General features: G+C 48.4%; 1 protein-coding gene across 1 annotated transcript in view; it reads left to right on the forward strand.

The window, feature by feature from the left end:
- Positions 1 to 25,661, forward strand: part of CLSTN2 (calsyntenin 2) — a 641,924-nt gene extending 616,263 nt beyond the window's left edge. Inside the window, exons 11-17 of the mRNA XM_082461191.1 lie at positions 700 to 848; positions 4,845 to 5,062; positions 8,834 to 9,004; positions 9,498 to 9,643; positions 9,774 to 9,897; positions 10,680 to 10,864; positions 12,792 to 25,661. Coding sequence (XP_082317317.1) covers positions 700 to 848; positions 4,845 to 5,062; positions 8,834 to 9,004; positions 9,498 to 9,643; positions 9,774 to 9,897; positions 10,680 to 10,864; positions 12,792 to 12,986 — 1,188 coding nt within the window. The 3' untranslated portion in view covers positions 12,987 to 25,661. The remainder of the gene's footprint in view (positions 1 to 699; positions 849 to 4,844; positions 5,063 to 8,833; positions 9,005 to 9,497; positions 9,644 to 9,773; positions 9,898 to 10,679; positions 10,865 to 12,791) is intronic.
- The last annotated feature ends 895 nt before the right edge of the window (positions 25,662 to 26,556 follow it).

Below are 26,556 nucleotides of genomic sequence, written 5' to 3' on the forward strand. Positions count from 1 at the left end.
CCCCTGGGCCTTCACCCAGCGTGGGATACCAGGAACCCAGGACAGGATAGATAGATAACAAACCTAGGGCAGCTGGCAGGCGTGTAAACAGCAAGTGATTAAAACTCATGGGAAACCAGAGTTTAGCACCTAGAAGGCAAGACCAAGAATCAGATCTAAGAGAGAAGGAAGGCCATTAACTTAAAAATGAACTCTAAGGTTGGAAACTAAAAAGATGGGACATGGGTCAGGAGGTGGAGTGCAGGGTGAATGGGGGAGCAGTTCAAGGCCACAGTCAAGACAGCAAAAGGAACAAAAGCCCCAGGTTTCCGGGCTATGAGCTGAGGGAGTGGCAGTCCAAGAGCTGAAAGTTTCTGGGAAGGACCCCATAGTAGCCCAGAGCATGAGCCCACCAAAGGCTGGGCCCCAAGAGCACTGTGTCTGGGATTTCAGAATTCATCCTGTGGCTCTCGGTGGTATTACCAGGAGTTTATAATCCGCGGGGAATCTTACAGAGGAGGGTCCCGAAGCCCACCAGAGGGCAGCAGGGATTGCTTGAGGGGTTAAAACAGTTACCTGTGCACACAGCTCCTGCACTTGCAGTTGCTCTGGAGATGCCTGTGCGGGCCTTAGTGGCCTTTGCATGGAGATGGAGGGTCTCCGTGAGACTGGGTACATGGTTGATCATTCTCTCCTGTGATACTGCTTTCTGTCTTCCAGTATCATTTCAACCCCTCGCAGTCTGTCCTGGTGATGGAAGGTGATGACATTGGGAACATCAACCGTGCCCTCCAGAAGGTCTCCTACATCAACTCCAGGCAGTTCCCAACCGCGGGTGTGCGGCGCCTGAAAGTCTCTTCCAAGGTCCAGTGAGTGGACGCCGGGCAGCCTGGGGCTCAGCCAAGGCATCAGGGATGGTCCCTGGGAATGTTCTCTCGCAAAACAGGATTCACCTCTCTTCAACTATTGGCAGCTTCTCTGCTCTCCCTATGAGGACACCCCAATGGATCTGTGTTCTCTTTTTGTTGTTTTTTTTTAAGTGAAATATAGTTGGCATACAATGTTTTGTTAGTTTCAGGTGTACTGCTTAGTGATCTGATATTTACATACACTATGAAATGATCACTATGATAAGTCTGGTAACCATATGTCCCTATACAGAGTTATTACAATGTTATTGACCATATTCCTTATGCTGTATGTTACATCCCTGTGGATTTTTTATTTTGTAACTGGAGGTGCGTACCTCTTAATCTCCTTCACCTATTTCACCCCACCCCCAACCCCCTCCCTTCTGGCAACCATCTGTTCTCTGAATCTATGAGTTTGTTTTTGTTTTGTTTTTTAGATTCCACATATAAGTGAAACCATACGGTCTTTCTCTGTCTGACTTATTTCACGTAGCATAACACCCTCTAGATCTATTCGTGTTGCTGCCAATTGCAAGATTTTATCTTTTTTTCTCATGACTTAGTAATATTTCATTGTGTGTATATATATATATATATATATATATACATCATTTATTATTATTATAGTATTAATATATGTTAAATATATACTATATTACAAATATATATCATGAATATATATATACTATATATATATACATATATATATACATATATACACACACCATAAATATATAAAACCACATCTTCTTTATCCATCCATCTATCCTTGGACAGTTAGGTTGCTTCCATATCTTGGTTAATGTAAATAATGCTGCAATGAACATTAGTGTGCATATATCTTATCAAATTACCATTTTTATTTTCTTCAGGTAAATACCCAGAAGTGAAATTGCTGGATTATATGCCAGTTCTATTTTTAGTTTTGGGGGGGAACCTCCATACTGTTTTCCATAGTGGCGGCACGAATTTACATTCCCACCAATAGTGTTTAGAGGTTTCCTTTTCTCTACATGCTCGCCAACACTTTTTATTTATTTTATTTTTGATATTAGCCATTCTGATAGAGGTGAGGTAGTACCTCATTGTGGTTTTGATTCACATTTCCCTGATGATTAGTGATGTTGAACATCTTTTCACGTGTCTGTTGGCCATCTGTATGTCTTCTTTGCAAAAATGTCTGTTCAGGTCCTCTGCCCATCTTTTAATTGGGTTATCTGTTTTTTGCTGTTGAGTTGTATAAATTCTTTGTATATTTTGGATATTAACCCCTCACTATATAAGATTATTCACAAATATCTTCTCCTATTCATCAGGCTGGCTTTTTATATTGTTGATAGTTTCCTTCACTGTGCAAAAGCTTTTTAGTTTGATGTAGTCCCATGTGTTTATTTTTGCTTTTGCTTCCATTGCCTGAGGAAACAGATTCAAAAAAATATTGCTAAGACTGATGTCAAAGGGCATACTGCCTATGCTTTCTTCTAGGAGTTTTATGGTTTCATGTCTTACTCATTTTGAGTTTACTTTTGTGTATGGTGTGAGAAAGTAGTCCAGTTTGATCCTTTTGCATGTAGATGTCCAGTTTTCCCAACACCAGTTATTGAAGAAGCTGTCTTTTCCTCATTTTATATTCTTGCCTCCTTTATCATTGATTAATTGACCATATATGCATGGGTTCAGTTCTGAGCTCTCTATTCTGTTCCATCGATTTATGTGTCTGTTTTTGCGCCAATACCATACTGTTTGGGTTACTCTAGCTTGGTAGCATAGTCTGAAGTCAGGAGTGTGATACCTTCCGCTTTGCCCTTCTTTCTCAAGATTGTTTTGGCTATTTGAGATCTTTTATAGTTTTAAACAAATTTTAGAATTATTTATTCTAGTTTGGTGAAAAATACCATTGGCATTTTAATAGAGATTGCATTGAATCTGTAGATTGCCTTGGGTCGTATGGTCATATTAATAATATTAATTCTTCCAATCCATGAGCATGGTATATCTTTCCATTTGTTTGTAATGTCTTTAGTTTCTTTCATCAATGTCTTGTAGTTTTCTGAGTAGAGGTCTTCTACCTCCTTGGTTAGATTTATCCCTAGGTATTTTATTCTTTTTGATGCAATTGTAAATGGGATTGTTTTTTAATTTCTTTTTCTGATAGGTTGTTGTCAGTGTACAGAAACGCAACAGATTTCTGTATATTAATTTTGTATCTTGCAACTTACTGAATTCATTTATTAGTTCTAATAGATTTTGGTAGCATCTTTAGGATTTTTCTGTGTATAGTATCATGCTCAACAAATGTTTATTAATTGAATTAAATTAACCAACCTAGCCTTGATAGAGCTCCTAAATACCATGAGTATGCAAGAGAAAGAAAAGGCATGGTTCTTGTCCCCAGGGATCAGAGTTAAATTAAGGAGATGAGACTATCACTGTGACCTTTAAATAACACCCTTACTGGCCTATCCAATCATTTCTCAGCCAAACAGCTGCTTGGGAGGGCAGCTAGGAAGGGGACCCCAGAAAAACTCCTGAGAAGCAGAAAGGGAGTCACCTGGCACCTGGAGCCAGAAGAAGGAACCAGAAAGACAGGAACAAGGGTTGGAAAGATGGGTCTGCTGACTGCCATGTTGCCGGGGCCTGGGAAAGATGCTAGGATAAAGTCCACAGACGGCAATTACATTCAACAGTTCTAGTGACGGAGAAAGTGCTCCCACCTCCACACTAAAGGCCACCCCTCGAGGCTGGGGGTAGGGAGCAGGCACTTCCAGGTCAGCGCCACACTGCAGTGAAGAAGAGGGACCAGACTGGCTAGTCTCCAGCCCGAGGACCAGTTTTCCATAAACGGGCAAGGGGAGGGGTGTCCTCTGTAAATGGTAAGGTTGGTGCCACAAAGGCAAAAACTCTGGGAGCAGGAGCCCACCAATTACTTCCACACCTTGCCCACCCTGGAGAAGAAGTTGGAGTGTCTCAGCCTACCCTTCCCCCAGGAACTTTGCCAAGGGATGCAAGTTGATGTCTGCCACCAGCTGGTGTCCACCCATCATTCCCAGAGCATCTCTCTAGACCCTGGGGTTCTCCATTTTAGCTTAGGTCTTTGGTCTAGATGATCAGCAGAGAGTGCCAGTGACACACATGCCTGATGAGGTCTGATGACACTGTCAGATCTGTCAACATTTACTGAGCTCCAACCATGATGCAGGCTCTTGGGCAGCTTCCTATCTACATGTCATCTGCATTTAAGCCTTACTACTATAAGGTAATTAATTATTCATCCCCACTGTATAGATGAAGAGACTGAGGTTCACAGGAGTCGTGCTCCTTTGCCCAGAGCCTCCCAGCCCAGGAGTGGCAGAGCCAGGCACGGACCCTTGCCTGTCTCACTTCCGAGGCTTTGCTCTTGTTGTCACACCACTCTGGCTCCCAGATATTTTTGTGGCAGTGTATCAGGAAAAAGTAGTATGATTACAATAGCAGTCTGCTGGCACATCTGGAAGAGGCACCGCACTTGTGTGATATCCTTGTAGAGAGAGAACATATACGCTGTTCCGGCAGGCAGGAGAGTTTAGCCCTGGGGTCTCACTCAGTAAGATGGCTGTAACTAACCAGCGAGACAACAATTTATTTACCAAATCCTTATGCACATAACAAGCAGTTGCTGTCTAATTAATGTTGCCATTGATTGCTTTGTTAAAGGATAATTAAAGGTCTAATGGTTACTTGTTGCTGGTATAGAAAATTCCTATTTCACCCAGGAGCTAATCTTTTCAAGTCCCCAGATTGCTAGTAGTTTTAACTAAAATGCGGCTTTGAATCTGAATGTCTGTTGACATCCTCCGAGGCTCTCGGGCAGTCAGGATGTCTCGTCGAGGAGTAGAGGTGGCTGTATGTAGCTTTGTCTGCGGCCGGATGATTCCAGGGTTTGCCCTTCAGTTGCCGTGACTGCTGTTTTCCCAGGTGCTTTGGAGAAGATGTGTGTATCAGCCTCCCCGACGTGGACGCCTACGTGATGGTGCTGCAGGCCGTCGAGCCCCAGATCACCCTCCATGGCACGGACCGCTTCTGGAGACCCACTGCCCAGTTTGAAAGCGCCAAAGGGGTGACCCTCTTCCCCGACATCAAGATTGTGAGCACCTTCGCCAAAGCCGAGGACCCCGGTGACTTGAAGACCACAGGTACAGGCGCACACTGGGTTGGGGTGAGTGGGACCTTAAATTCTCACGTAAAGTATGATTCTCGTCAATCACACTTCAGGACAACTGAGGTATTGTTCACCATAGCGGGGTAATTTATGATAACGGAACAAAAAAGCCTGGAAACAATGCAGATAAATAACAGAGAGGAATGAATGGCTTAGCAAATTGTGGTACCCCCATAGAAGAGGTATGATGTTGGAGGGAAGGCACTTATGCCAAACAGTAAGTTAAAAAAAAAAGCAAGATGCAAATTACAGAGTAGCTACGTGTAGAGTGATCGCAACTCTGTCAAGAAAAAAAATATGTAGAAAAATGCCCAGAAGGAAACACACCTAATGCTAACAGTGATATTCTCTGAGAAGCAGAAAAAGAGCCAATTTGTTTCTGCTCCCCTTCACTTCTCTACAACTGCAAAATGTTCTGTAGTACACGTGTATTATTTTGATAATGAGAAGAGAAGTTAAAGAAGTATGAAGAAAAAAATAGAGCTGCATCTTAATATATACCCCGTAAAAGTCTCCTTCAGCAATATCACTCTCAACTCTCAGGGAACTTTCCAGTTGCTTTTTCTAACAGTTTCATTGTCGGGAGGGCTGTTCAGTAAAAGTAATTTGAATTGTCTGCCAGGAAGAAACACTGAGTTGCACTGAAGATACATAATATTCGGTTGGTGGGGGGAGAGGGATGGAAGGATATGGAAGGAAGGCAGGAAAACCTGGGGCCCAGATCTACGGGGGGAATACGAGTTTGAGAACCATCCTTTGCTGCCTCCTCCAAAAGAATGTTTTCAACTCTCCCTCTCCCCCTCCCCCTCCCAAAGCAGCTGCTAACGATGTGCTAGTGCCAGTGGGCCTGAGTTCCCGAAGGGCTGCTTCTATAATAATCCTAACTACCCACTGCCTTAAACCACGCTGGTCCCCAGCAAATGGGATGCCTGGCAAGACAGCCCTTCTTAGCTCACAAAAATAGATGGTGTTATACCACCTGTCTGGGCAGGACCATTTCGCAGTTACACTCCAAGATGCATTAGGTCGTGTGATCTTCCCTCTTGCCCTCATCTGTGGCTAATATCAGACAGGAGAAGGAAGGGCCTCCGACTGCGGTTGCTGCAGGCCGTAGCTGAGAGTATCTGGATTCCCGAGGCCTGACATCAGCCTATAGGCAATGCAGGGACAAGCAATTATCTGGGTCCACATCTCACCTTCTGTTTATGAGAGGTGCATGCAGACTGCATAGCCAAGTGCCCGAGAGCTATTGTTAGTACTTTTTAAATTTCACTTATATCGTTGTAAGAATAATCATTATTATGGGTGCCGTAAACAAGCAGGCTAATGGCATCTGCCACCCGTGACCCTCTCCACCACTATCTTCTGCCCTCATCGACTCACTCTTTGTGCTGTTTCAGTACCAGTGACACCACACCCCTCTCTCCCTCTGTGTTAGCTTACATGTCTACTCACTCTCTACCCTCGGCCTGGAAGGTCCCTCTCTGTCCCGTTCCCCATTATTGCTGACAAAAATCTCTACCTTCAACCCCTCTTCCAGAAGACCCCACCACCCTGACCCCAGGCTGGTACTGTACACGCCCAACCACTCTGTACGCTTCCAACCACTAGCACTCTCTCTCACACACACTGGCGAGCCCTCGGTGGTGATTATCTGTTTATTAAACCAGACAAGGATCTCCTCCAGAGCCCAACTTATTGATTTGCCGGTAAGTCCCTGAGCCCAGTACAGTCCCTTCAGCACAGTGGGAATCAGGGAAACTGATGGAAGATTTTGTCCATATGCAAGCGCAAGAGAACGAGAGAAAATGGTGGGGTGAACACGGCCCCTACCTAGGGTGAGCAATCAGTCAGCAGTTGGGCCATAGGAATCAGGATGACCCAACCTGACCTGACAAGAGTACGGCTCCCAAGAAAACCCAGAAACCACAGGCCATTTGAAAGAGAGATATACGTGTACCATTATTAATGACAGACTTCGTGTATATTAAGTGTATATTAATGTGCTTTTAGATTTTGCCAATGCTACACGAAGCCATTGAGATTGGCAAGCATTTAAAAAGTAAGTGTACGAAATTATTTATAACAACATATATCCATTGAGAGCAAAAAATGTTTCTGGTATCCCTTAAAAATTAAACAAAATAAAATAATTATTTTAAATAGCTCTCTCATCTTTTGTGAATCCTTTTAAAATTTGTTTTCATAAATGTTTTATCATGCACAAAATACACCAGTCTGCTTAATGAGTAAATATACTTATTTAAATGATCTCTAGTTCACAGATTTTTCAATAAAACCCCGCAAGATCAAAAATATTCAAAGCCCACTGGCCCAGAAGTTGAGACTTTCACCAAGTGTGGGATCAGAAAGTCGTGGTTGCCATCCAGCTCCTCCCCTGTTGTCTGTGTGACCCCAGGCAATCCACCCCACCCCACCCCATGGACTGTCCATTCCCCCATCAGTGAAATGGGAATAGTAATAGTACCCCCTCTAGCGTCTATCTGTTAGGATTTCCTTTGCACTGTGCCTAGCGTATAGCAAGGACTCCATAACTACTAATCACTTTAATTTTAAAGTAGGATTTTCATTTAGGACTGCCAACCTGTCCAGCATTCAAATACTCAGACACTCCTCTGGGAAACTTGGGGTCATAGTATCAGGCAAAGACAGCTAGGCTGTCCAGGAACCAGAAAGACAGGAACAAGGGTTGGAAAGATGGGTCTGCTGACTGCCATGTTGCCAGGGCCTGGGACAGATGCCAGGATAAAGTCCACAGATGGCAATTACATTCAACAGTTCTAGTGATGGAGAAAGTGCTCCCACCTCTACACTAAAGGCCACCCCTGGAGGCTGGGGGTAGGGAGCAGGCACCTCCAGGTCAGCGCCACACTGCAGTGAAGAAGAGGGACCAGACTGGCTAGTCTCCAGCCCTAGGACCAGGCTTCCATAAACTGGCAAGGGGAGGGGTGTCCTCTGTAAATGGTAGGGTTGGTGCCACAAAGGCAAAAACTCTGGGAGCAGGAGCCCACCACTTACTTCCACACCTTGCCCACCCTGGAGAAGAGGATGGCATGTCTCAGCCTACCCTTCCCCCAGGAACTTTGCCAAGGGATGCAACAGCTTGCCAACTAGACTATCCAATTTACTTATTTAATTATATCACCAGTGCAGCTCCACTTGAGCACTGTGTCGTCATACTGCTCCATGCCAGCCCCTCAGATACTGAAGAGTTAGTCACGCCAAGCGCTTCTGCCCTTGCGAAGCTCAGAGTCTGCTGGGAGAGACAGAGACACACACCATGACCACGCGGGGAAAGCTATGAGAGCCTGGTGGAGGGGCACTCATCTCTGGTCCCAAAGGAGACCAATCCTTCTTGAGCATCTATCCTGTGCCACACATTGTTTTCAATCCTCTCAATGCCCTTACCCTCTTCACAGATAAGGAAATTGAGGGGTAGGTGGTTTCTCTAATACTATACGGCTTCTCAGGAGCAGCGCTGGTATTCAAATTCACATCTTTTGACTGCTGTGTTCACGCTCTTCACATAAATTCGTGCCGCCCAACCTCAAGGGCTGCCTGGACATCCGTCCGAGCAGTGGAGGTGATATTTGGGATCGCCCAGCCTCTCCTCCTGACCCAGCCTGAACCTGGGGTTCAGTCACGGAGGAGGAGGAGGAAGTGTCAGGGCCATGATCTGAGCTGTCCTCACTCTTGTGTTTTCCACGTGTCTGTCTTCCCACAGCCCCCAAATCAGCAGTTTTTGAAGAAATGCTTCACAACTTAGATTTCTGTGACATTTTAGTGCTGGGAGGGGACTTGGACCCCAAACAGGAGTGCTTGGAGCTCAACCACAGTGAGCTCCACCAGCGACACCTGGACGCCACCAACTCCACGGCCGGCTACTCCATCTACGGTAAGGCCGTGCTCAGTCCTGCACCCAGTGGTCCCTTCTCAGTGGCCTTGTCCAGGGAGTCATGAGTGTGATGGCAGCTCCACCTCCTGTGGAGGTGGGTCAGGAGGGAACTCTTGACCTCAAAGCGTGGACTTCTAGCCCCTCCTTTGGCGAGCTACTCCAGTGTCCTGGGGACTTGGCTCCCGTTCCACTCCTGGGGAAATCTGTAGAAACTAAGCGGGTGCCTGCTCTTATCATGTTTGATCTCAGCAAGTATTACAGCAACATTTGGCAGATTGAGGCCAAACATTCTGGTCAGAGCCCAATCTAGGTGGAAATTCTGTGCTTCAGTTTAATTGGCTCCTTAGAATGTCTGCATGGCACATTGTCTGCCCCTAAACACCCTGAGCTCTTACCCTCACCGACTTCAGGAGACCCACACCGCCAGCAGCTGCAGCCTGTCTCCCCAGCCCCTCTTCTACCTTCTTATGACAGGTGTGGTCTCTTGACACAGGTGTGGGCTCCATGAGCCGCTATGAGCAGGTGCTACGTCACATCCGCTACCGCAACTGGCGTCCAGCTGCCCTGGAGGCCCGGCGGTTCAGGATAAAGTGCTCGGAACTCAATGGGCGCTACACCAGCAATGAGTTCAACTTGGAGGTGAGTGAGTCCTGCAGTGGTGAGGGAAGCCCCGGCCCGCCCATTCATTCACTTCGTTTATTCAGGAGAAATGGAGCCACTGGTCCACCTGCCACTCCCGGTCCACAGCATCTCTCCCTGCTCTTCTCAGGTCAGCGTCCTCCATGAGGTCAGAGTCTCAGACAAGGAGCACGTCAACCACCTCATCGTGCAGCCGCCCTTCCTCCAGTCTGTCCACCACCCAGAGTCCCAGACTAGCATCCAGCGCAGTTCAGGTAGGTCACCTGGGAGGAGGGACCTCAGGACACCAGGTGCTGACTGTGACTCAAGACCATCCACTCAACAGACAGTTAGGGTGCAGCAGCCAGAGGCGCCCAGAACTGAAGGAGGTGCCCAGCCGTGGAGGAGCTATGGGCCTGGCTCTGAGGCACTCACGGCCTCAGGAGGGAGCAGGTCAAGTACACAAGAAGTTATAAGAAATGTATAATAGTAGATGTTCTACAAAGGGCTGGGGTAAAATTTTGCAAGTCCTTTTAGACCCAACTCAAAGCTACGTGCTGTATGTAGCCTTCCCTGAGCCCCTCACACATGCTCACACACACGTATGCACCATATTGCAAAGTCTCCCACCCTTACTTCTGTTCCAGTACCTTCCATATTGTCTTCCTATCTGGCGGGCACTTCTGTCTGTCCCGACTGAACTCCACAGTTTCTAGCTCTCGGGGGGAGGGGAAGGGGGCTGCCCTATACTTTGATGGAAAAAGCAAGAGATCAAAGAGAATGTGCACTTATTGAGCACCTACTATGTGCCTCTGTGGAAATTCACATAGATGATTTCATTTGCTCCTCACAACTACCCATGGGATAGGAATGATGAAGTCTACTATATAGATGAAAAAAGTGAAGCCCAGACAGAGTAAGGTTCCGACCCAGAGCTCTCCAACTGGGCAGTGTAGGGCCGATTTTAACCTACACGTGGATGTTTCAATCGTGTTCCATCCCAAGGGTGAGCTAGTCACTTGCTCACCACGTCCTGCGAATCCCTTCCTCATTGCAGTGGTCCCGAGCATTGCCACGGTGGTCATCATCATCTCCGTGTGCATGCTGGTGTTTGTCGTGGCCATGGGCATGTACCGGGTCCGGATTGCCCACCAGCACTTCACCCAGGAGTCTGAGGCTGCCAAGGAAGCCGAGATGGATTGGGACGACTCGTCACTTACTATCACGGTCAACCCCATGGAGGTAACAATCCTCCCGCGGGGGCTGGGAGCTCAGAGCGGGATGCCTCTCCCCCACCCAGCTCCATCCTTCCTGTGCCAGAAGCCCTGCCCAGCTAGCCCAGCCCCATTGGTCCTTCCCTTCTCTGGGCCCCTCCAGCCCTCTCAACCTGCATGAGCCACACTTACCCACCAAATGCATGCACTGCTTAAAAACATGGGAATTGCTCTCACCCAGCAAACAAAACCAGACATTTCTTAAGGCAAGCAGTCACGTGGTGTCTGTCCCTGGCCTCCCCCGTAGTATTTAGCTCAGAGCTGACTCACTCTCAGGGACTCAGTATTGAATTTTTGATTAGCTACCAGTATAAATTAGATGGCTTTGCTCCATCTGCCTGCAGAGCTCACTTAAAGACTCAGAATATGTTCATACAAAAACCCAAAGGTAATACCTGCCATTTATTGAGCCCCCATCACTCCAGCACTGCTCGGGGTCCTCAATACGCACCACCTCACTTAATCTTCCCAGCAACCTGTGAAGTGGGAGTCACCCTCCTCATTTACCAAGGTAGGACCAACTCAGAGAGGGAAAGTAAAGTACTCAAACTCCCAGAGCTGGTAACGGCACCACCAGTATGCAAACTCACGCCTGTCTGATTCTAAAGTTATCTTTCCAGTTGGCCATCAGCCCCCAGAATCCACCCATGAGTGTCCAAATGCCCCTGATCTGGACATATGACTATCAAGAAAAGCCGCTTCCGTCGGGCCCTTTGGTCTGCCCATGGCTGCTGGGTGGGGGGAAAGGCAGGAGTAAGAAAGCGAGGGAGTCAATGGCCATCAGGAGGAGTCACTGAGGAATGAAAAGAAAAGTATCCCAGCCAGTCCCCAGTTTCCCCGCCTCACCTGGCCTCCTGCTCCAATTTCAGAGCCGGCGTGCCAATGCAGGTCAGCTCGTCCCAGCGTGTGCTGTAGGTATAGGGCTGAGCGCACCACTGTGCGGACCCCAGCATTTCCACCTTCAAAGAGCTGAGCCTTGGGCCTAGGAGGCAAGATCATTATGCCTGGAGCAGTCTGAGTACCCGGCCAGAGCGTGCTCACCAAGGGCTAACCTGGCAATGCCTGCAGTCAGTGAAGCATGAGCAGGGAGAACCTTTGGGGCTGTCCAGGGAAGATTTCTTGGAGCCTAAGAGAGGCCTTGAAGAATGAGTAGCATCTGGGGGAGGCAAAGGTAGAAGAGAAAACACTCCAGAGATGGGATGTAGCCAAGCATGGGCTCACATCTTTTATGGCTGCTTTATAAACTCGAAACATAAATCCAGAAATAAGATTTGACTGGAATTGCCAAAAAGCTGGGGGGAGATGGAGGGGACTGGAAAAGCGTGGGGTAGAGCTTGAGGATACAAGTCCGGGGGTGAGGGGCAGGCATGGAAAATGAGGACCATGAACTTTGTCCTTCTGAAAGGAGTATTTTTGAGGGGCGGCACACCTGAGTCTTGGCTTAGAAGACCTTCTGCTCCCAGAGACATGATTTTCCCACCTGGAAGAGGGGTACAAGCTTAAATGCTATCCTCGCATTGAGAAGCAAGTCACTAAAGACTTGGAAACCTATGTAGATAGGTTTCAGAAATGCCAGAAAAAAAACTCTGGTCCAAAAGCCTCCCTGAATGATGGATGGGATCGGCTTAAATGTCCAATGTTTAAAACACAACGATTTACCTTGAGTTTGTGTCTTGGAATTTGCCATTGCTTGTCTTTGTCCTTAGCCCTCCGATTGGTCTTTTACCAAAGGACTTCCCTTCTAGAAAGCCCATCTCCCGGCCCAAGGGTTTAGCATCAAGGGAAGGAGTTCCAAGGGGCCCTAAATGTCTCCTTAATGGAGGGAGAAACTTGAGCTCCAGCGTGGCTTCCGTTTGATCCCTGATGAGCGTTTCCCTTCTCTCCCTGCCATCCAGAAACACGGAGCCCCAGGGCGTGGGGAAGATGAGACCGAGGAAGAGGAGGAGGAGGAAGACCTAAGCTCGAGCAGCAGCGACTCCGAGGGCAGTGGCGAGGAGGAGGAGGAGGACGGGGCGGGCAGGGGCAGACACGGGCAGAGCAGAGCCAGGCAAGCCCAGCTGGAGTGGGACGACTCCACCCTCCCCTACTAGTGCCCGGCCGTCTGCGCCCGCCCACGTGTCCCTTCTGGAAGCCCCGCCCCGATGTATGCCCCAGCCTATCGCGTCGCCTCTGATTTCTATGACAGGTCCCGGCAGGCCTTCCCCAGCATCCTGGAACCCACCCTTTACGCCTTGGGTACTCCCAGCCCTGGGGCGGTTCCCAGAAGCCCAGCGTCATCCTCACTGGGGACTTCAGGGCGGACTTTGTCCTGTGGCCCCCACTTCTCTTGCACTGGGCTCACCCAGCAGCCTGTCAGTGGATCCGTGGGTACCGTGTTTGCTCTTCCTTGCAGGGGAGAAGGTCAGCCTTTCTGTCGCTCCCCTACCTGGGCTCCACGTTCTCAGGGCCCTGAGGTTCCAACCCACTGTGCAGGCACTGACTCCGCGGTGTCTCCACACCAACCATCAGGTTCTTCGCACCTGACTCTCCAGGCTGCTTCCTACAAGCAGGATGGTCAGACTCCACACACCCGAGGTCTAAGTCCTCAACACTTCAAAGGGACGTCCGTACCAAGGTGGAATTAAGTTTGCAGGGAAAGGTTCGCCTAGGCTTCCCCCACTGCTCCCCACCGCCACACACACGTGCTCTCCCATTTTGGAGAGCCTTTCCCTTTGTCCTTTTTGAGGCCACAGAAGCTCATATGAAAAGTCCAAAACCAAGAACAGGCCCTTGGCCACAGCAGGGCCTGGTTCCAGCCAAAGTTCTCTGAGAACCTGCCTTCCTGGCAGCCGCTGAGACCCACGGTGCTGCCTTGCTGGGGGCTCCCACCACATGACACCGTGAGAGCCAGGAAGCATTGCACATAGCCACTGTCCTGGGTGACAGCTGTGACAAGCCTACAGCCAGGGATCAGAAGGAAGGGCTTCATGGTGGACGCAGAGCTGGGTGACAGGGGTGGCTGGGCTCTCCCGGGCCAGAGGGAGACCCCAATGTTGACAAGGCTCTCACTGTCTAGTCTTAGGGTCCCTCGTCCCCTAGTTCACAGTTTTGCCTCTTGAAAAGATACACTCCTCTTGGATGTTTTGGAACAAGCATGAACTGCGCTGAGTCTAAAATAAGAGTTTGGAGATTTAACTGCTAGAAATTAGAAGCATCTTTGCCATAATAACAGCTTCTTTCTTCTTCTCAGAAAAGGAGCAATGCTTTGGGTGGAGGGCAAATATATCCAAAAACCATTTCCTTCTTTCCTTCTTCTTTGTTTTAATAAGGAAACCTTTTCCATCTCCATCTTAACATGGACACTTTTGGAGGAGAAGTGTTGCTATAGTAACTGGTCTGTGATCTTTTCTGGCCGAGAGCAGGGCAGGCAAGAGCTAGGGCTGTTAGAGGACTTCCATGAGGCTCTAAGAACGTCTTTGTTTCAAATGTCTTGGGCTTTTTTTGTCTTCAGTATGTATGATCTGTCCCCTCTCTCCCCTACCCCAACCCCCAGCCCATCCCGTACTGGCACGGGCACAGAGCTGGTCCCTAGGCACAGGGTATTCAGGTTCAAAAGAAGGTTCGGAATCTGTTTATCCTATTCCCTGTGTCAGAGAGACACAACTACTCTCCTACTCAGAGAGAGCTTAGGAAGGGGGACCACCACCAATGTCTTTTAGTCTGACCTCCACCCAGTGAGGATCCGTGACAGGTCTTTGCAACCTTCTGATTTGAGGAAACCACCTTAGGCAGCCTTTTCCTTCACCTAAAGTGTTTTTTGCATCTGTTTCCTCCTTTGAGCCTCACAATTATCCCATGAGGGAGTGGGGAATGCCTGTTGTTAGACCCATTTTCATGACGAGTAAACTGAGGTTCAGAGATTCACCATCTTGCTCAGAGTCGTTCCGAGGCATAGACAAGATGGGACTCCCCACTCCTGACCCAGTGTCTACCACCCTGATTCTACCTATTCGTATTCACGCAGCTAACAGGCATTGCTGAGGACCTACTACGTGCTAAGCGCTCTACCAGCAGCTGTGGGAAAGGGAGAAAGCAGAAGAAGCTCCTCCCTCAGAGGACTTGATAGGTGCAGAGGAGAAACAGTCAGGCATAGAAATCATACAAGAGACAAATGCAGAGGGAGGGAGAGGAGAAGTCACAGGATGAAGAGGGACACATTCGCAAACTCAACCCATGCTCTGATTTTCCCCTCCTTAGAAAAGACGCTGGCAGAAGATTGGGGTTTTATATTCATTGAATGGAAATAGACACCTCTGTGAATTTTCCCAGTCAAATAGCCCTTTTCTATCAGGCAGGGTCTGCACATCTACAAGGAGAAAATCTTGGATTTTGAGTCCTCACAGTCCCCTTAGTTAAATAAAAAGAGACTTTTTAGCCGGGCATTTAGGAGCTAACAGAATTCTTCCAAAATTAAGGCAGTAAAATGATTACCGTATTTATAGGTTTAAAGCCAATTCTTTTCGAATCGGATTTTGATTTAAAACATTTAAGTCCGGTGTTCATGCGAGCACTTTCTTCTGCTAGGTCTTTCGGTCTGGCTGCGGTGGGAAAGGTGGTCTGGTGCCCTCCACCTGCCTGCTATGGCTACATCACTTATTCACGGCTCAGTGAGCTGCTTGGGGCATGTGAAACCATTTCGTGGGTTTTTCAGGGCTGGGGTGGGGCGGCAGGGGGAGGGAAAAGGTGAAAGTGGAGCTTGGCCAGGGCAGCAGAGTTGATTCATTTGTGACTGGACTCATATGTAGAGAAACAATGGGGTCAAGTCCCCTTGTCTCCCATCGAGCCCTTTCCATTAACTCCTGCCGTGGGAGGTCAGCCTGCATGCCAGCCCCAAGGACAAGGCACTTGAAGTGATGCTGCTGGGTCAGTGGGCATTTATCGTGTTCCCAGCACCCTGCTCAGCGCCATGGGTGAGAACAAGAAGGGGAGATTATATAAAAGTAGCAGAAGCTTTGGGGAGTATCCAGGTGAGTGGTGAGTAATGTGATCTGCCCTCTCGCAGAGATTCTAACCACAGGTGGAAAATGCCATTCACAAGCCCAGCATCGTCCAGGCTCCATCCGCTGGCATCTGGGAACCAAAACTCCCAGGTGGCCAGATCCCCTGTGGCTTCTCACCCAGACATCAGCAGCAGTACAGGTACACTTGCACCGGGGGGAACAGCTAACCAGTTTGGCCAGAGGCCAGACCAGTGCTTGTCTTGCCAGGTGGATGACCAGATCCGGCTCTCTGGAGGTTGAAAATACATAGGCGGGAACCTCTCACATGACTCAGGTGACAGGGAGGAAGCGAAAGAGGAGCTTGAGGTGGAAGAAGCCAGTACAGAATGAGTTGCCCTAGCGGAGTAAAGCAATCAGCTCGTTGGTCATCAGTCTTAAAGAACAAGAAAAGTACATTCTAGTAGGTTTAATCAAATGCTATAAATCTGACCAAGGCCCCAGTTCACCCAGCTACCAAAAACGTGAGTGGGTTCTGCTTTCACCACCTCTTTCTTGAATGTACACAGCCATGCTATCAAGCAGGGCTTAGCCCACCCACCTCTGCTTGTAGCAAGGGCTGTGCCTGGCGGACCTGGACCCTGCAGGGAGATGGGCTCCTGAAGGGGAAGCAATGTCCTCTGTTCCTATACAACAGGGACTGGCAAACTTCACCTGTAAAGATCCAGTTAGTAAATACTTCGGGCTTTGCAGGCCATGTGATCTCTGTAGCAGGTATTCGACCCTGCCACGGTAGCATGAAATGAGCCACGGACAATATGCTTAAATGAATGGATATGGCTATATTTCCCAAAAAACTTTATTTATGAACACTAAAAAGAAACAGGCAATTTGAATTCATATTGTTATCACATGTCACAAAATTTTATGACTCTTGATTTTTATTTTCAAGCATTTAAAAATGGAGAAATCTTTCTGAGTCCACAGGCCTTTCAAAAACTAGCAGCCAGCCAGATTTTGCTCAGGGGCCATGGTTTGCACACCTCAACCATGTGTGTGGGGAAAGCAGCCTTCCAGCTGCCAAGGGAAAGCAGATTACTATCTTAGCCCCTCCCATCAGCTACCCAGTGGTCTTTGCCTCCAAAATAAACAACAAATAACACCACAGTCCTTAATTAAGCTGTTTTTAAAATCCATGTTCCAGGGAGAAAAACAAAACCAAAACCAAAACCAAAAAATACTTATTGCTCGTTGAATTGCCTCAAACGCAGGCAAGCATTCCTCAAGAACTGAAAGGCTTGGGTCCAGGAACCTGCTGACTGCGGAGTACAAACCCCATTGAGCTAAGGGCTAGCTCCCAGGCCCAGGGCCTTCCCCCAATGACAGCCCATAATGATTTCTAAGCAGGAATGTTCATTATTTCAGACTGATTTCCATTCAGCCCTGCTCATGCCATCACTCTAAAAATGATCTAAAAGTCTTGTGACCGTTTGAATCAATACAGCATAATCAGTAGAAAGCCTGCCCCGGCACACTTCAAAATTAGCATTCTTCTTGGCTGTATGATTCAATTTTAGCCAAAGGAGGACTTTTTTCTTAACCGTCCTCTCATTTAAATTAACCAAATCAGTTTTACAAAAAAGTGAGAGAGCTGGTCTAATCCTCTGAAAAAATTTACCAGTGCAAAGTAGACGCTTTTCAGGGAAGATCATTCTGAGGCCTTTGGGGGACCCCCAAAGCCTCCTGCCATGTACTCTGGCAGGCTACGGATGCTACACCATTCTCTAGCTGCATCAGACATTTATCGAGGCTGACAAGCCAAAGCCCTGGGCACAATTTAATTTTCATGGAACCACTTTCCGTTGTCCAGCTGTAGGCAAAGGAAATGAGTAATGAAAGTTTTGAAGTCTACTCCAGCACCTTCATTTCCCTGCCTTTATTTGCTTAGCTTTATACATTTATTCTGTACCTGCTTTATAGATCTTGCTCTAGTTTTCCTTTGGGCACCAACCAGAAAGAAGAGTTAGTTGACTTGGTAGGAAGTGGGTTAGAAGCCAAACTTGACTATCCCAGGGAGACAAAAAGAGACAGAAGATGTCACCTCCACCAGCACCCCAGAAAGCAATCAGACACCCCCTGTATGCCATCAGTGAACAGATGGGATTCCATGTTTGCAGCTATGTTTAATGTAATTCAGCAAACCCTTGCTCAGCGCCCGTGGTGTGCCACACCCGGTACCAGGAATGGGGAAGGGAGGACGGATGAGTCGTGGCCCTGCCCATGAGGATCTCCTAGTCTTGCAAGCTGCTGGGATGTTCCCTCTGCCCTGCCGGAGGCTGTCTGTGAGCAGTCAGGACTGGGGGGACAGAAGTTTGGGGTTGGGAGAGGGGGGATAACTTGCTCTGGCAGTTCTCCACCCTAAGTCAGGTGGTAGGTGTGATTCTGGGAGCCCTGCCACACATTGCTGAGGCCAAGTGGAGAACTTTCTAGGGAAGCAGGCAGTGCTTCCCTATGCGTTTCTTAATTCCACCCCAGGCTGACTCGGTTCACCTGTTGAGGGAAGCCAGTCACCCTGCCTACGGGGCAGAAATAACATGGCCGAGGGCTAGGATTCAGTGAAAGCAGCCAAAGGAAGTTCTTACATACCAAGAGCAGGCAGCCAGACGTCGGAAGTTAGGAAGGGTAGCCCAGATCCAGGGACCAGCATGAAGGCCCACAGCCATGGAACAGCTTGAGTGAGCGAGCACCTCGGAGGCCCCAGGCCAGAGCTGGAGAGGGAAGCAGGGCTGACTCCGGAGGACCCGCTGTGGGTTCACACCCCACCCTGTGGAACCCAGGTTCTCAAGGTATCCTTGGACCAGAGCAGCAGCAGCACCTGGGAACAAATGAGAAATACAAATTCTCGGGCCCCGCTCACGACCCGCTGAACCAGAAACTGGGGGTGGGGTCCAGCATCTGTGTTTCAACGAGCTCTCTGATTCTGAAGCAAACTAAGGTTTGAAAACCATGGATGTAGAGGATGAGAAGAAAGATTTAAGCTGGCATTGGGAGCAGACGACTGTTAGCAAGATAAGAAAAGAATTGTGTAGTGATGAGAGGGGGCCAAATGGACTGCCCCACCCCCACCCCGGGCCCTCTAGGATCTAAACCACGCTCCCTGAAGCAGTGGTTTCAGAGAACCCTGGTCCTACTCCCAATTCCACTCCTCCCCTGGGGCACGAGCCACTTCCTGCTGGTCTGGCCCGATTCGTCCTGGAGAAAGACGCAGCCCAGGAGAAGCCGTAGTGAGGTCACCCAGCCCTAGGGAGGCCACCTTCCAGCTTCCTATAGGCTGAGCAACCTCCTTCGAGGCTGTATTTTAAGGGGAAACAATTAAACTGCAGCAATGACCCTGCGTCACCAGGAGAACTGGTCTCCACACAGCCTCTATGCTGGTGGAACCGCCCAGGGCCCGACAGGAGTGGAGCGGGGTCAGTTAAGGACACTGCCAGGTGACTGCAGCATCGCTGTGTTTGTAATGAGACTGACACATGCAGCGTCACCATGCAGGCACTAAATTGGATGGGGAATGAATGGCTTTTCTTGGAAGGGCAGTAACTCACTCTGGACGTTGCTGAAATTAGAAAACAAAACCCAGAATCGAACCTGCAGCCTTCCCTACAGACAATGTCTTGGCCCTTGAATTTCTACAACCTGCAAAGGTGCCAGGTTCCACCAATGCCCTTTTTCCCCATCAACCAGATCCCTAAGGTCCACTGATTATTGATTTGGCTTTCCGATTTATGGCTTAAACTCTGTGAAGGTCCACCAACCTTTGGAAGGAACTAGTTGGTGCCCTATTAGTCATTTACACCTAGCTGTGGGGTACAGAATCTGTCTTCGTGTAAGGATTTCTGGGAGTCAGAGCGCTGGGGTGCTGGGCCTTGGGGTGGAAGCATAGAAGAGAAATGGGCTGGGAAACAGCCCAGATACATGGCCTGGGAGACCCAGCATCTGCTGTTTAGTTCCTGTGAACCCTAATCCCCTCCTGATCAGACTCAGTCCTGGTCCTCTCAGCCGTCTCCTTGCTGAGTCCTCCCAAATGCCCCATAGGACAATTCCGTTTCTCCAGCCCAGCTTGGAAAAGGTCTTCTGATTAAATGCTCAATCTCCTGAGACCACAGAGGTCATATGGGGAATAACTCATCTCTAACAAATTACAACATACTAACAAGAACAAATAGGGCTGCCCAGTTGCATGCTGGGGAGAGAGAGTGGGGAGAACTAGCTGGACCCAAGAGGGGAAGGTATAGTGTTTCTTCATGTCGCTGAGATCCAGAAGAGTTCTCATTTACAGCCTGGCTTCTCTTTGTGAATTTTCTCATGAAACATTTCTCGCCCAAGACCTTCAGGCCATGTTATGTGTTTCCCTGAGGTTAGTCACTTATCACAAAGGCTCCTATGGGACAAAAGGACGCGGAGTGGGATGGCAGAAAGTGGACAGAGAGGCCTTCGGTAGTTCTGGACACCGGGTGGGTTTTGTTCTCGTTGGCAGGCAGGATAGGGACACATTGTGGACTGAGGGTGAGGAGCTCAGATCCAGCCAGGACACCACGTAGAGTGAGTGAATAAGGGGGAGTGTTCATTGGGAAGCCTGGATATGGGTGAGACACACGCGGTGTGCCGCTGGGTAGGACATACCAGCCATTTACATTTGCCAGAAACACTAGAGAGGACCATGTCCCAATACCAGCTGGTTCCTTCCTGCCATTCTGAGGATCAGGAAGGAGCTGAGCCGACACATCCCCAGAGTCAGGGTCTCACTCCATGAGAACTTCCAGTTGAGTGAAAAGGAGCCACAGCCCTCATTTCCCAGATGCCTAATGGGGTGTTTGACCAGGGCACTGGGAAACATGGTTGTGTGAGGCTAGTATGGCTCCCCAACTCTTGCCTCCTCTGCCGTCACAGGCCCCCTCCTCAAAGCAAGAAGAGGGTCTTGTCTATCGCAACACCCTGGGTGGCTAGCAGGGCAGCTGGCCCACCACATGTGCTCCATAAATGCTGAAGTAAACGGCAGACCAGAGATCACTTAACTTCCATGAGTGCATGGGGTTTGAAAAATCAAGATGCTCCAATGGAGGAAGACTCCGCCATCTCTTCTCTTCATGTACAAGTTCAGGTCCTTTATAAATGCAGGTGGAGGAGGATGGAAGTGCATCCTTCTCCATCTGAAGAGCAACAGTGGAAAGAGAAGAGAGTGGGGTTGTTTGGAGAGGGACCCCCTCCCAGCTATAACCTGTAACAGGAGCCCTTAGGCAAGGAGCAAGGGTAGGTGGGCCTCCACGAGACCACTTGCTCCTCCCCAAAGTCATGGGCAGCATCCGAGGAGAGAAAGCCATACTGTGTTAATGCCCCCAGCCCTGTGCTGCTCTCCAGGCCCTTTTATCAGATTCACTGCAGAGGAGATTCATCAAGATGAAGCTCAATCCCCAATAGACTAATGAAAAGAGGGCAACAGACATGAGAAGGGCCGAAATGCAGACGGTGTGTGTTAATCACAGGCAACAGAAACACGTCGGCTCTAATGTCTGTTTGCTTTCATCTTGAAATGAAAATGCATCTCTGCTGCCAAGACCCTTTTTCCTGAGCATTTCAGTACGGAAATGGAACACACACACACACACACGCACACACATACACACACATGCACACACAAACAAAATTGGAGGGTTCTTTTCCCCAGTGGAAAGAGCTATCAGAGAAATGAGCCCACAGGTTGTGTCTATTTGCAGAAGCAGAAAATCGACCGCAAGTCTCAGCTACAGGCTCCAGCCCCCATGTAGAAAAGGGAGTGAAAAGGATGAGGAGGCATCAGCCCTTGGGAAGGGTTCATTAACAGCTCTGTGATGGGGGCCTCCACCTGTGCCTGAGGGTCACAGATATGAATACAATGTGCACATCCACCCCTGGAGACAAAAGTACATCTGTCCTGGTGCATATGGAATGCAAGGATCTGGAGCCCCTGCCCCAGCCCCCAGCTCCCTTACATGGCTGCAGAGGAGCCTCTGGCAGATGGGATTGATGGGATTCGGGAGAGGTCATGCCCATCTTCACTAGTCAGTTTCAAGGGGTGGAAATAAAGCAGAAGCGTTTTGGAGGTCGGTAAGCTAGACCAGTAGCCAGGGCTGATCACTCAAAAAGCAAGAGAAGAGATTGAGGGGAAAGGTGACTCAGAGTTGGAGAGGGAACAGGTGAGGCTGTGCAGGAGTGAGAGCAACAGGGACACCCTTCACCGGGGAAGCCAGAGGATTGCTCTGGATTGAAAGCCATATCCAGATTTCAGCCAAGTATGGGTGAGTCTGGCCATATGACCACAGAGGCAGTCAAATCAATTGCTTCCAAAGTCAGAGCTGTTTGAAGGTGATTTCAGTTCTTCGTTGAACTAGTCATGATGGATCAATCCACCTGATTGCTTCCAGCCTGACCTCAGTGCTTCCAGAACCGGTTGTTGGTGGACTGAGATGGACAGGCTCGGAATGAGATTGAAGAAAACCAGTTCGTGTGTTTGTTTAGAAAAGAAATTGCATGTAGAAATCAGTTGTTTTCAAAGAAATCTGTAGGGATTAGAGTGGGTGTGCTATGTTATTGGCATGGACATTATGTCAGTCAGGTAAGAGTCAGAATGATTTTGTGGGACATTCATTTGGAAAATTAATATACTAAATATAAATTCTCAGAGACAAGTAGCTAAGGACAGCTAAATATATGTGTCATATACATATCTATAATGCAGAAATAAGTGAAATATAGAATGCAGATGTTGATGGTTCACATTTTAAATTCCTTAGAAGCCCTGGTTTGGTTGTTAGACTTTTTCTTATTGTTGTTTACTTCTAGCTCTCAAAGCACTGGAACAGTGCCTGGCACATAGTAGGAGTTTGCTAAGTGTTTAGAAATTGATGGTCCAGCTTGTCACCACTCAGTAGACACTCAGTAGTGTCACTATACCCCAAGTTAAATGAGCTGCAGAGAAGCAGGTTGGCCACATCCTCCTCGTAGATCATCACAACTGGTTGAGGAGAAGCCTTTGTGGATTCCCAGATTCGGTGTGTTCAGCCAGCTGCAGGTCTTGGGTCTGGCTCTCTGGTAGTGATCAGTGATGGGCTGTTACATTAAGTGAGTTGATCCCACTTAAACCAAATCTGCATAACTTCCAGCAAGCTACTTCTACAGGGAACAGGGCTGGGGGCTCCCCTCTTATTGCCTCTGCCATTTCCTAAATACTCAATGAAATTCTGTTGAATTTTGCCAACTTCAGTTCTGGAACTAAATGTAAAGGTTCTGGGCTCAGCCAGTCTGAAAGGTCTAGCAATTCCTTCTCTCTGCCTTTCCCTTCTCCCTTATCTGGAGATGCCACCACCATTTAGATGCCTTGGATGGCTGTTTCTTCCCAGCTGCCCAACCACAGTGTGTGGGGAAAAGGTCCGGTGAGCTTTCCCTCCTTGGAACCTCTGTGGTGTTGACACTACAGACAGAGGAAGGACCAGCAGCATCATTTTATAGAATCACCTTAGATCACTGTTACAGTCTGGGCAGTTCCTGCCAGTGTGGCCAGAATTCCTCTCGCTGTGGCCGTCTGTATCTCCGTGGCTGGGCCAGTGTGTACCTGACACATGTCAGACTTCTGAGATCTTCCAGCTGACTCAGAGTGAATTCTTTCAATTTAAAAAATGTGTTTATTTGCTAAATATACTATTGTGTGTGTATGAGTGTCATACAAGGCAAACTCTGGACTATCTCGTTAGAAGGATGTTGTGTGTTTATAGCATATTGAATCTAATTTCAGGAGCGCACACTATCAACTTGCTCAATGAACGGGGTTGCCCAGTCACAGAAGATCAGAGAAGATGCCCTTTCACACCCCTACCCTCTCTCAGCACCCCTCCCCTGCCTATTGAGCTGTCCTATCCACTCCAGGCTGACACAGAGTGAGGGGCACCGAGAATCAGTATGTATATAAAGATATAGGAAGAAATAAGAACCATCACAGGAATCTGCTGGGCTTCTTCCCATGACTGTGATCTTACCCATGTTTGAATCACAAACTTTAAATTTCTAACAATTCAGATTCTTGCCATTTCCAAGTAATTTGTTAAATGCCTATTCAACACATAGACAGATATTTATTTTCAGCCTTGGCTTGTAAATGTCTACAAACTGATTCATGTTGGTGGTCATTATGACACTTTCTGTGAATTGGTGAATAAATATGATTTTCGAATTTCACAGTAAGGATGACGTTGGAGAGTTTTTATTTTTCAGACTATCTGATGAAGTAAGATGGCAAGAACAGCTTTAGCTGGGTCACTATTCTCTGGGGCTCTGTCCTAAATCCATGCATGGGGAAGAGAGGGACGTGGGATGTGAGGGGTGGTGACATGGCAAATTGGCCGCTATCCGGGCTCCATCAGGGCACCCTGTTACCCCCAGAGCTGAACTCAGCAGCACTGTTACTGGAGACCAAAACAAAGGCGAAGCTAAGGTGTTTATTGAGCACCTACAAAGCGCTGGAGCTCAATGTGTGTAATCTTAATTAAGATGAAGAAGATGGGACCCAGAGGCGCTGGGGGCATTGCGGAGGAGAGCAGGTGGGGCTGAGCACAGCTCTCTCTCTCTCTCTCTTAGACTGTTCCTTCCTGCTCCTCCATTCCTGCTGACCTTCCCTTACGCCCAGGTGCCGCCCAGGGCCATCTAGCCCCTGAAGCCCACTGAAGATGCGCTGCCTCCCCCTCCAAAGCTAGTGGGGATCCAGAGCACTTCCCTAGGTTTATGTGAGTTGCAGGCACAGCTGCCTCTCCCTCCTGATTCATATTGGGCCCACCCAGGGGTTAAGTGTTACCTTTTGCTTCCAGAGAGAAGGAGGGAAAATTCAAACAAAGTTTTCTGGGAGGTGTTGGCGTCATGGAAGGGATCCGCATTGCACATGACACAGCAAACGCCACCTATAGGCGCTGTCATTTTTTTTTAACTCCTCTGGCTACCCTCCTCCAGCCATGTGCCATCTGCCTGCCCTCTCCACCCTTTCCTTTTCTACCCCTGCTCACATCTCCCCCATCCTTCTCCGCAGTAAAAAAAAAAAAAAAAAAAAAAACAAGTTCCCTTCTTTTTCTCTTTGATGAGCAGCTTCATCATCTTTTGTTCATACCCTGGTCTCCAGCCAAAATCCATGCCCGTCTTTCTATCCCAAGAAGTTCTTCATGATCTTCTCCCAGATACAGATTGTTCACACCCTAAGAGGAGCTCTTCTGCCTCATGTTAAGACAGCATGTTTATCACATCGAACTATATTTTTCCTATTACGTCTCAGAGAGGCAGCAAGAAGACTGAGAAGGCTTTGTCTGTTTGGGAGTCCTTCTATCTTCACCTGCATAACACACACACACACACACCCCTATCCTTGGGCTTCTCTGGAGCCCAGTGTACAGGGTCCCTGACAGTTCTCACCATTCCCTTATTCCCAAAACAATGGGACCCATGTTCTTGCTGTCTGATAAATAGACTCTTCCATTTTCTTTCGGTGCCTATTCCCTCCCATCTCTTTCAAAAGCATCCCTTCATCCCTCGGCCTCCACAGCAGCCCCCTCCCGGCCTCCCTCTCTGACTCTGTGCCTGCATGAGACCGAAGCTCTGCTGGGAGGTGCCCTCCCAAGCTGACAGGCTACAGGAACTCGCCCTTCATATACAAGGCCCCTGGAGCTCCAGGGGTTCCCCCGTCCCTCAGGGCAAACAAGCTAGATTCTTTTTTTTTTTTTTTTTTTAATAAATGTATTTATTTTTGGCTGCATTGGGTCTTCGTTGCTGCGCGCGGGCTTTCTCTAGTTGCGGCGAGCGGGGGCTACTCTTCGTTGCAGTGCATGGGCTTCTCATTGCGGTGGTTTCTATTGTTGCAAAGCACAGGCTCTAGGCGCATGGGCTTCGGTAGTTGTGGCATGCGAGCTCAGTAGTTGTGGCTCGCGGGCTCTAGAGCGCCCGCTCAGCAGCTGTGGCACATGGGCTTAGTTGCTCCGCGGCATGTGGGATCTTCCTGGACCAGGGCTCGAACCAGTGTCCCCTGCATTGGCAGGCGGATTCTTAACCACTGAGCCACCAGGGAAGTCCCAAGCTAGATTCTTTAACCCGAAAAGGTCCTGGTTTATTGGGTTTGAATATAGGGCTTCATGTTAGGTAAACCTGATAGAGGGTCCATGGCAAAAACTTACAAACACCAACAAAAACCAACTTTTAAATGACTCAACTATGGAGAAAAGTCCCAGTCAGAGGTTTCATCTCAATCAGATCTGTGTTTATGCTCTAGTGGAGAACCTAGAGCACAGATAGGATAGAAAGGGCTCAGTGAAAATTTATGAAACTGAACTGAATTAAACCTCAAATCCAAGGTGCTCCATGACCTGGCCCAGCCTACGCTTTCACCCTTATATCACCCAGTTGCCCAACAGGAATCCTAGGTCTTGGTATTCCCAAAGCACAAGGTGAACATTTCTGTCTCCATGCTTTTGCTCCTGTGGTCCTGCTACCTGGAATGCCATCCCTCCTCCCATAGCCGAGACCATGGAAATCTGATCTCTGATAGGAAGTTCCACTCCCGAGCTCCAGGGCTATTGATCAGTGATGCTGTCCTTGATTTCCCCAGTGGAAGAGGATCCTA

Source organism: Balaenoptera physalus (assembly GCF_965194825.1).
Source record: "Balaenoptera physalus genome assembly, chromosome: 4".
NCBI classification, from domain to species: domain Eukaryota; kingdom Metazoa; phylum Chordata; class Mammalia; order Artiodactyla; family Balaenopteridae; genus Balaenoptera; species Balaenoptera physalus.